We start from the raw sequence: 11,805 nt of genomic DNA, 5'->3' as shown, positions 1-11,805 counted from the left end.
TTGGAGGAGAGAGAGAGAGATGAGAGAGAGGATGAATGATAAAGAGAAAAAAAAAAGAGGGAGAGAGAGAGAGAGAGAGAGAGAGAGAGAGATACATATATATATAGATATATATGTTTGCACACATACATCTGGACTCCAGATAGATTTGTCTAGTAACTTAGTGACTTATTTCATACATTGTGCATTGTCAGTGTATCCTTCGTGGTCTCGATATACCTATATCAGATCTCGTTAGCTTTGCTGTTTAGCTTTCCCTATTACGTATCATCCATTCTATTATTGTTGTAAATCATCTTATTTACATCTTGCATTGTTATTGTTTTAGCTGCCGTGCTTGACATCTACCTTTGGTTTCTTATGTGTGGTAATTAGAGCTATCTATACAGCCATCACAGTGTGTCTTGGGGGACGAGGAAGGGCGATCGCCATGCCCCTTCACTCGTCCAAGCTTTGGTTGTTACAGATGGTTGTTACAAATACTACAGATGGTTGTTGCAGGAAAATAACATTTTGACTTGTCTTTAATATAATTCTAAGCAATAATACTTCTAACAATGAAGTTTATAATGATAACAGTAACAGTAATGATTAAGATGGGGTTGATAACGATAATAAAAATAATAGCAATAGCAGAAAAGAAAGGAAATTTGAAAGAAAGAAAAAAAATGAATATGAACAATTATAATAATGATGATAATATAAATCCTAATGGTAATGTCAATTTCAATTGTATTAACATAATAATCAACGATGATGTTGGCAATGTCAATAGTAATTGGTAATGGACAAGAGAGGAAGGGAAAAAAAAAACTGGTAAAAAGGAATAATACATCCAGAATAATGTAATAATCCACTATAACAAGAATGAGGAGAGGATATGTTTTGTTGAAGAAAATAGTAATCATAAATAGGATAAGTATGGTAATGGTAAGTATGATGGTGATGTAAAGGAAAATAATGATGATTATATTAATGGTAAATATATTGCTAAAGATAATGGTTAAATATATTTTATATTTGTAAATGGCAATTATTTATAGCAGGTTTACTATAATTTTAAAAACAGGTTTGGCTTGATTTCCAAATCCATCATGACCGTATTAATGAATATATAGTGAGAAACGAATAATGAAAAGCATTATTTCTGAAATAAATCTACAGGAAAAAAAATACTTTATTAAATTATTGTTTGACCATGTGATGACCATATTGTTTTTAAAAGGTAAGAAGAAAGAAAGAAATCATTTTATTTGTACTGCGTGCGCATAGAGGGTAAGCCTCATTGGCCTTGTTCGCCATAACAATTCGGTCACTTTGCCATACCACTAGTGTTCAACGTGCACACTGTGAAACCCTCACCTCGTGAGTAGGTCAGCCATGGCTGTGTCATATACCGACCAAAAAAAAAAAAATGAAAAATGTGTGAAGCCATATAGCGTGGTTATGTTGTAAGTGCATACAACGTAATTATATTGTGTCTCATTTATTTTTGTTTGTTTGTTTGTTTTTGTATTTTGGTTATGTTTATGACAAATTGTCGCCAGGCGCCACTTCAGTATGCCTCTCATGTCCCCCGAGGCTATAATATCGGAGGAGAGAGGAAGTTGCAGGAAAGGAGCCGCCAAAAGCTTAAAAACAAGCCCCATGACACCTGGGCGGGTTTTGTTTTGACATGACTATAAGGGACGTGACAAGCCTTGACTATATTGTGTTTATATTGGTTTATTATATATATATATATATATATATATATATATATATATATATATATATATATATGTATCGATATACCTATATCAGATCTCGTTAGCTTTGCTGTTTAGCTTTCCCTATTACGTATCATCCATTCTATTATTGTTGTAAATCATCTTATTTACATCTTGCATTGTTATTGTTTTAGCTGCCGTGCTTGACATCGACCTTTGGTTTCTTATGTGTGGTAATTAGAGTTTTTATTACTATCTATTACAGCCATCACAGTGTGTCTTGGGGTACGAGGAGACAGTGGCGATCGCCATGCCCTTCTGTCACGTCAAGTCCAAGCTTTAGGTTGTTACAGAGAGTTGTTTTACAAACAAAATACTACAGATGGTTGTTGCAGGAAAATAACATTTTGACTTGTCTTTAATATAATTCTAAGCAATAATACTTCTAACAATGAAGTTTATAATGATAACAGTAACAGTAATGATTAAGATGGGGTTGATAACGATAATACTAATTGTAGTAATAGCAGAAGAAAGGAAATTTGAAAGAAAGAAAAAAAATGAATATGAACAATTATAATAATGATGATAATATAAATCCTAATGGTAATGTCAATTTCAATTGTATTAACATAATAATCAACGATGATGTTGGCAATGTCAATAGTAATTGGTAATGGACAAGAGAGGAAAACTGGTAAAAGGATAATACTGATAATGATAATAATGCCACTAACAAGAAGAGGATGTTTTTGTTGATGAAAATTGTAATGATAAATATGATGAAAATGGTAATGGTAATTATGATGGTAATGTTAAGGGTAATAATGATGGTAATGTTAATGGTAATTATATTGCTAAAGATAATGGTAATTATATTTGTAAATGGATTATATAGCAGGTTTACTAATTTTAACAGGTTTGCTGATTTCAAATCCATCATGCGTATTATGATATATAGTGAAGAATAATGAAAAGCATTATTTGAATATCTACAGGAAAAAAATACCTTATTAAATATTGTTTGACATGTGATGACCATATTGTTTTAAAAGGTAAGAAATGAGTTATATATATATATATATATATATATATATATATATATATATATATGTATTTATATTTATATATATATATACATTTTATATATATATTATATATATATATATATATATATATATATATATCGTGATGTGTGTGTGGGGTGAGTTTGTGTGCTGTGTGTGTGTGTGTGTGTGTGTGTGTGTGTGTGATAATTATAATGACAATGATAACTATAATGACAATGATAATTATACTGATAATGATAATTATAATGACAATGATAATTATAATGACAATGATAATAATAATGGCACTGATAATTTTAAGAATTATGGTAATTGTAATAGAAATGATTGTAATGGAAATTACAATTATAATGGTAATATGATGATATAATACGGAATGATATAATATTATGCAATATGTAAATGGTAATATGATCACCAAAGGTATCATCTAATATCGTTACTTTATTTTTGTTGCACTTCCATTATCATCGTTGGTATTGTCCTCATAATTACTATTTCTATCATTAGTACTAGTTACTGATATAATTTACATCATTATCACTATCTATATCATTATCTTATTGATATCTTTGTTATCATTAAAATTATTTAATTACCATCATTGATGTAATTCTATGTTATGTCATTCCTTGATGTTAATCTATCTGAAGTTCCAAATCTTGAGATATCTTTATATCTATAAAATATCTTTGATATCATAATCATGATAATTATCCTTGTGATTAACACCATCATTACTATCATGAATATTATCATTACCATTTGTATGCTATGGTAATACAGTAAATAGAATCATCTTTATATCATCTTTAATATCAGACACAGAGACAGACAGAGAAAGAGAGAGACAGACATACAAACACAGAAAATAAGAGATAGGGAGACAGAGAAAGAGAGAGAAAGACAGAGAGTAAGAGAAACAGAGAAACAGAGAGAGAGATAAAGAGTGACAGGGACAGAGAGACAAACAGGGACCCAAAGAGACAGACAGAGAGAGAGCGAGAGAGAGAGACAGATAGACAGGCAGAGAGACAGATAAAGTGAGTGAGAGACGGAGAATGAGAGAGCGAGAGAGAGAAGCAGATAGACAGAGAAAGAAAGAGAGAGAGAGGGGAGGGGGCAGAGAGACACAGAGAGAGAAAGAGATAGAGAGTCAGGAACAATGAGTGAGACAAAGAAGAAGAGAGAAAACAAAAAACAAATAGAGAGTCAGGAACAATGAGTGAGACAAAGAAGAAGAGAGAAAAAACAAAAAACAAAGAAAGTGTGAGAGAGGGGGGGGGGGGAAGAAAAAAAGAGAGTGACAGAGGGGAGAGGAGAAAGAGAGAGAGAGAGACAGATAAAAAGCGAGAGACAGACTGACAGAGAGACAGAGAGTGAGAAATAGATAGGGAGAGAGAGAGAGAAAGAAAGAGAGAGACAGTAAGAGATATAGACAGATAGAGAGAGAGAGAGAGAGACAGACTGACAGAGAGAGAGAGTGAGAGAGAGACAGATAGAGAGAAAGAAAGAAACAGAGAGAGAGAGGAAGGCAAACAGAGAGACAGAAAGAGAAAGAGAGGAAGAGGGGAGAGAGAAAAAAGGAAAGGTAGAGACAGATAGACAGAAAGAGAGAGAGAGAGGAAGAGGGGAGAGAGAAAAAAAAGAGAGGGAGAGATAGATAGACAGACAGACAGAGGAGGAGAGAGAGAGACAGAGAGAGAGAGAGAGCTAGACAGACAGAGAGAGAGAGAGAGAGAGAGAGAGAGAGGCAGAAAGACAGAGAAAGGGAGGGAGGGAGAGTCAGAAATAGAGAGAGGCAGAGAGTAGAAGAAAGAGAGACAGAAAGTGAGAGAGAGAGAGAGAGAAAGAGAGACAGTGTGAGAGAGAGACAGTGTGTGAGAGAGAGAGAGAGAGAGAGAGAGAGAGAGAGACAGAGAAAGAGAGACAGAGAAAGTGAGAAATAGATAGGGAGAGAGAGAGTGACAGAGGGGAGGAGAGAGAGAGAAAGAAAAAGAGAGAGAGCGATACAGACAGCGAAAGAGGGACAGAGGGGAGGAGAGAGAGAAAGAGAGTGAGACAGAGAGAGAGAGAGAAAGAGACAGAGAAAGATGGATAGAGAGAGAGAGTTACAGAGAGAGAAAGAGAGCACGGGAATAATATAGGCAGGGTCCCGCAGTAACAACGTATAACGTAATTGTGTATTTCAGGTTGATGGAGGTTCAAGATTGCAAGAACTGGGAAGAGCATCTTCGATTAAGATTTGGCCTTAGAGGGTATTAGTAAATTGATTAATGTCACATTTGCAATTTATCTACATATATTTGACCATTCTTTCCCCCCCCCCCCCCCACTCCCCACCCCGACGCGCACTGAGCCGCTGAGCACTTGTGCGTCCTGACTAACTTCTACTCCATTACAATTAAATACTTTATAATTGCAGAGGAGAGGGGAGAATCAATAAAAAATAGACAAAGAAATAAATACCGTTTTCGTCAAAAACGGACATAAAAAAAATAGAAATAGACAAAATAAATAAAATAAAAGTAAAGAAAAGAAATAGATAAAAATATTCCTATGCATAAAACGTTGCTGCTTTCTTCTTCTGACTTGCCTTGGTCATAAAGGGTGAAAACAAGATGTGCACTTTCGTAAATGTTGACATCTTTCAAAGCGAGAGGTGAGCAAAGACATCCAGGATCAAGAATATGATAATCATAAACAAAATTGCAATAGATCTGATGCAAGAAACAAAATAACTACACATTCTGACTAGAAGCTTGAGGAATTGAATTAGAATCAGAAATTCAGAAGGGCGTGTTTGTGGCTGTGTGGGACTCTGGCTCCCCTTATTAAGAGTAAGGAATACAGATGTTTAGTGATTCTATGTTTAGCTTTAAGTGAAAACTCGTATTTGGTATCAGAATTATTCTCTTATATAATCTATTTTCTCGAAAATAGAGTGCCCGAATTCATGTATTATGGTGTTCTATAAAACGTTTCATATGTAGTTTTATGAATCAATTAAGCTTTTTTTTTTTTTTTTTTTTTAAGTGCAATATAAAAATGTTCCTTGCTTCATGTCTCTCTCCAGCTCATTACTAATTTACCCTGCAGCGCGTTGCCTTCTCTGGTAAAGAGGTTCTACACAAATCTCTTGTATGTGCAAAATTATGATGTCACGTTTTAAGCCTTATCACCAAGGGAAAGAAACATAACCTATTTAGATAACTGTTTATTAACAATGGCAATGAATGTGCTGCTTAAGCCACAAGTCACTTCCTTTCTGAGTGAATCCATTGCTGTCTACATCACAAGTAAAAGGGTTTGACTTGCATGTACTCTAATGTCCCTAACTAAATTTTGTTTCTGTGAAAAAGCCTTTTTGCTACTTCACAATTATACGGCTTCTCCTTTGTATGTATTCTCATGTGCCTTACTAGATTTTCTTTCCGTGAAAAAAACTTTTCGCAAACCTCACAGCTATACGGCTTCTCCTTTATATGTATTCACATGTGCTTTACTAGACTGTTTCTGTGAGAATTCCTTTTCGCAAACCTCACAACTATACGGCTTCTCCTTTGTATGTACTCTCACGTGCCTTACTAAATCCCTTTTTTGTGGGAAGGCCTTATTGCAAACCTCACAGTCATACAGATTCTCCTTTGTGTATATTCTTATGTGCTTTACTAGCTTAGATCTGATAGAGAAAGTTTTTTTCAAAAACCTCACAACTATACGGCTTCTTCTTTGTATATACTCTCATGTGCCTTACTAGATTATGTTTTTGGGAAAAAGCCTTTTCACAAATCCTCAAAGTTATACTGTTTCTCTTTTATAGATATTCTCTTGTGAGTAATGAAAAAGTTCTTCTAATGGAATTTCTTGCCACAAACTTCACAAACAAAAGTTTTCTTTTTCTTATCATAATTTCTAAGCTCCTCACTGCCCTCCCTGTGCGCCGCCTGGTCCTCAACTGATGACCCCTTGAGCCCAAATTCCTCAGCCACAAATGAAGCTGCTGACAATGCGCCATTGGAATCTTCAGTCATACTACTTGAGTCTCTTTCAAAATCTTCCTGTTTGAGATAATTATAGAATGGATATCCATGCTCTATTGTTGCCTCGCCCATTTCATCCCTCGCCTCATCTGCATAATCAAGGCTTACTTCTTTAATTTCCACGTCTCTTCGGTGACACCTTGATTGCGACCCCTGCGCCGCAGATTTCCTCGTCCCTGAGTGGGGTAAAAGGCAGCCAGTCCGAGAGGGAATTCATTGTTGATAATATACAATGAAAGCAAAAAATAAATTAATAGGATTGATAAGATTAGTAATATTACTCCAAGAAGTTATTAAGAACATTTTATCTTTAATGCTAACTATCAGTGCTAAAATTATGATAACGAAAACCACAGGTGATATTGAATTAAACTCGTCTGTGTGTGTGTGTGTGTGTTTCGACATTCACTTATAGCTATGCATATCCACATATATACATATACAACATATGCACATTTGAAACACATAAATCTATTCATATTCATACGAATATTCATACACATATTCATATATATATACATATATAATATAAACCATATATATATTTTTAATAATAGATTTTATACTAATATAAAGTTAGATATAGTATACAAATATATTATGTATGACCGTCCAGAGCATATATATAAAAAGATGAAGAAGATTATAGTCTATATATATATAATTTATATTATATATATATAGATTTAATTTATTGTATATATAGAAGATATTATATATATATATATTGTAATTTATATGTATCACAACATGTATGTACATATATGTACATATAGTATATATAAGATAGGGAATATAAATATATATATAATATAGTTTTATAATATAGAAGGTATAATTATATGTATTGATTTAGGTAATAGTTATATATTAATATATGTATATAATAATATATATATATATATATATATATATATATATATATATATATATATATAGGTTTGAAAGAAATATTTAGCTTCATTTTTTTATAATTTTTTTGTATCTATTTCTTAAATATGCAATGTAAAAAGTGTTACTTACATCATCTCTCTCACCAGCTTCCTACCAATTTGCCCTCCGTTAACATTCTGATATATAGTTTTAAGCATTATCACCAAGGGAAAGAAACTTAACCTATTTGGATAATTGTTTATTAACAATGACAATGAATGTGCTGCTTAAGCCACACATCACTTCCTTTCTGAGTGAATTCTTTGCTGTCGACATCACAAGTTAAAGGATTTGTCTTATATGTAGTACTAACGCATATGATTATGACTGCGGAGCTCGGATATATTTTTTTCCGTGAAAACAAAAAAAACAATTTTGCAAACATTCTCAGCTATATGGTTTTCTCCTTTATATTACTCAATCTATGTGTCGCTACTAGAACTCTGTTCTGGGAGAGAAAGCCTTTTCCCGCAAAACTTCAATAGCTATATGGCTCTCTCCTTTGTATAGTATCCTAAGTGCCTGCGCTAACTAGATTTTTGTTTTCCAAGAGAAAAAAAGACTTTTCCGCAAACCTTTACAGCTATGGCTTCTCCTTTGTATTATTCTCGTTCTCATGTGTGAGCCTTACTCAGAATCTAACCCGGTAATTCTGAGAGAAAGCCTTATTCGGGCAACCAGCCAGTCACTTTACAGCTATATGCCTTCTCTAAGGTCTCTTCTCCTTTGTATGTATTCTCATGTGCGCTACTAGATTCCGTTTCAGAGAGAAAGCCTTTCCGCAAACTTCACAGCTATATGGCTTCTCCTTTGTATGTATCCTATGGTGCGCTACTAGATTTTGGTTTTGTTCAATAGAAAAGACTTTTTCCGTCAAACTTTACAGCTACATTGGCTGGCTCTCCTTTTGTATGGGTTTTATCTCTCATGTCGCTACTTAATTCTCCGTTTCAGAGAGAAAGCCTTTTTGCAAACTTCACAGCTATATGGCTTCTCCTTTGTATGTATCCTATGGTGCGCTACTAGATTTTGTTTCCAAGAGAAAGACTTTTCGCAAACTTTACAGCTATATGGCTTCTCCTTTGTATGTATTATCATGTGCGCTACTAGATACCGTTTCTGAGAGAAAGCCTTTTCGCAAACTTCACAGCTATATGACTTCTCCTTTGTATGTATCCTATGGTGCACTATTAGATTTGGTTTCCAAGAGAAAGACTTTTTGCAAACTTTACAGCTATATGGCTTCTCCTTTGTATGTATTCTCATGTGCCTTACTAGATTCTCTTTCTGAGGGAAAGCCTTTTCGCAAACTTCACAGCTATATGGCTTCTCCTTTGTATGTACTCTCATGTGTTCCACTAGTTTCCGTTTCTGAGAGAAAGCCTTTTCGCAAACTTCACAGCTATATGGCTTCTCCATTGTATGTACTCTTATGTGTGCTACTAGATTCCATTTCTGAGAGAATGCCTTTCCGCAAACTTCACAGCCATATGGCTTCTCCTTTGTATGTACTCTTATGTGTGCTACTAGATTCCGTTTCTGAGAGAAAGCCTTTTCGCAAACCTCACAGATATATGGCTTCTCCTTTTATTATCTCATTCTCACTAATTTTCTTTCTGAGGGAAATGCCTTTTCTCCGCAAACTTCCCACAGCTAATATATGGCTTCTCACTTTGTATGTACTACTCACTCTATTGTGTTCCACTAGTTAATACCATTTCTGAGAGAATGCCTTTGCGCAAACTTCACAGCCATATGGCTTCTCCATGTATGGACTCTCAGTGGTGCTACTAATTCATTTCCTGAGAGAAATGCCTTTCGCAAACTAACTTCAACAAAGCCATATGCTTCTCCCTTTTGTATGTACTCTTATGTTCACTACTTAGATTCTTTCCGAGAGAAAGCTTCTTCATTGTATTCACTAGATTTTCTTTCTGAGAGAAAGCCTTTTCGCAAACTTCACAGCTATATGGCTTCTCCTTTGTATGTACTCTCATGTGTGCTACTAGATTTTCTTTCTGAGTTCAGTCTAGCCTTTTCGCAACTTCACACTTAATTTCTTCATTTTTAAACTTCACAGACTATCTTGGCTCTCCTTTCTATGTACTTCTCAGTGGGGCACAACTAGATCCTTTATCTGAAGAAAGTAGCCTTTTCGCAAACTTCACAGATATATGGCTTCTCCTTTGTATGTACTCTCATGTGTGCTACTAGATTCCGTTTCTGAGAGAAAGCCTTTGCGCAAACTTCACAGCTATATGGCTTCTCCTTTGCATGTATCCTATGGTGCACTACTAGATTCTGTTTCCGAGAGAAAGCCTTTTCGCAAACCTCACAGCTATATGGCTTCTCCTTTGTATGTATTCTCTTGTGCGTCACTAGATTCTCTTTCTGAGAGAAAGCCTTTTCGGAAACTTCACAGCTATATGGCTTCTCTTTTGTATGTACTCTCATGTGCATTACTAGGTGTTGTTTCTGTGAAAAAGCCTTTTCGCAAACTTCACAGCTATATGGCTTCTCCTTTGTATGTACTTTCATGTGAGATGTTAATTTGTTCTTATAAAGGAATTTCTTACCACACACTTCACAAACAACACCTTTCCTTTTCTCATCACTTTTTCTATGTAGAAGCTCTTCATTACCTTCCCTGTGCGTCGCCTGATCCTCATCTGATGACCCCTTCGGCCCAATATCTTCAGCAACAAATGGAGCTGCTAGCAATGCGTCATTGGAATCTTCTTTCACATCTATTTCAAAATCTTCCTGCTTGAGATCTTTATAGAAGGGAAATTCATGCTCTGCTGTTGCCTCGCTCACTTCATCCCTCGCCTCATCTGCGTAATCAAGGCTTTCTTCCTGAATTTCCACAAATGTCTCTCCGGTGACACATTCGCTGGCCTCTTCAATGATTGCGACACCTGCGCCGTAGATTTCCTCGTCAGTGAGTGGGGCCAAAGGCATGAAGTCCGACAGAAAGTTCATCCTCACCTTCTGATTATCATATGAAAAATAAAATAAAAAGTAAGTAAAAAAAAAAAAATCCATATTGATAAGAATATAAACAGGAAAAGATATTAGTGATAACTTACATAAATAAATTTATAAAGCACTAAATTAAGGAAAAATACAGTATGAAAAAGAACATTAATATATATATACATATATATATATAAACAAATATATATATATATGTATATATATATATATATATATATATATATATATATATATACATATAAATATACATATATATATTTAATATATACTCTATATATTTTATATATATAATATTATCATTCATATATATTATATATATATATTATATTATATACTATATATAAATATACATACATACACATATATTATTAATTATATATATATATATAATATATATATATATATTATCTTTATATATGGATTTTTTTAATATATATAGAATATTGCGAAGTTAAATATATATATATAGTTATATATTATAAATATATATAATATTGTATTTATACTAGATATCTTGTTATATATTATTAATTAATAAATATATATATATATATATATATATATTATACTATATAAATAAATTAATATATATAATATATTAATATATATTTACTATATATCAGTATATATATATTAATATAAATATATATAAATATAAGATATATATCTTATATATACATATTCATAAAATAGTATACTTAAATAATATATAAATATCTTTATATAATAAATTCGAAGTACAAATACATATAAATATTATAAAAATAAGCTAATTTATATATAAATTATTATAATATATTAATATCTGCATAATATATATATCTATATATATATATTATTACATATATATATCTATACATATATTCAATATATATATATATCAATATATATATATATATATATATATATATCACTATAACTAAATTTATATATATAAAATATTATGATTAAAATATATATAAATATATATACATATATAATATATTACTAAATTTTATATTAGCATATACTAATACAATATACATATAATTATATTCTACTATACATCATATA

At 32.7% G+C, this 11,805-nt stretch overlaps 1 protein-coding gene across 1 annotated transcript; it reads right to left on the bottom strand.

Annotated features, from left to right (window-relative positions):
- Positions 1 to 5,983: 5,983 nt before the first annotated feature.
- LOC122242277 (uncharacterized) lies at positions 5,984 to 10,775 on the bottom strand. Its single transcript, XM_086534458.1, has 5 exons — positions 9,919 to 10,775; positions 8,693 to 9,318; positions 8,467 to 8,633; positions 6,708 to 6,998; positions 5,984 to 6,522 (listed from the first exon to the last, which is right to left on the bottom strand). Exons 1-5 carry the CDS (start codon positions 10,735 to 10,737, stop codon positions 6,245 to 6,247), a joined length of 2,181 nt encoding a protein of 726 aa, XP_086390584.1. The 5' UTR covers positions 10,738 to 10,775; the 3' UTR covers positions 5,984 to 6,244.
- Between the last annotated feature and the right edge of the window lie 1,030 nt (positions 10,776 to 11,805).

Source organism: Penaeus japonicus, unplaced genomic scaffold (genome assembly GCF_977035675.1).
Source record: "Penaeus japonicus unplaced genomic scaffold, GWHDUDI00000001_assembly GWHDUDI00000041, whole genome shotgun sequence".
Taxonomy (NCBI): Eukaryota; Metazoa; Arthropoda; class Malacostraca; order Decapoda; family Penaeidae; genus Penaeus; species Penaeus japonicus.
Note: the sequence above shows the minus strand (reverse complement) of the source record. Positions and strands in the feature narration are given on the sequence as shown.

Bases quoted from the DNA above. Each gene is read 5' to 3' on its own strand.
- LOC122242277 (XM_086534458.1), bottom strand. From the start codon at position 10,737: ATGAACTTTCTGTCGGACTTCATGCCTTTGGCCCCACTCACTGACGAG. The intron at 9,319-9,918 runs GTTTGCGAAAAG...TATATCTGTGAG, and splicing joins AGAAGCCATATATCTGTGAA to GTTTGCGAAAAGGCTTTCTC. The intron at 6,523-6,707 runs GTGAGGAGCTTA...AAGGCACATGAG, and splicing joins GGCGGCGCACAGGGAGGGCA to AGTATATACAAAGAAGAAGC.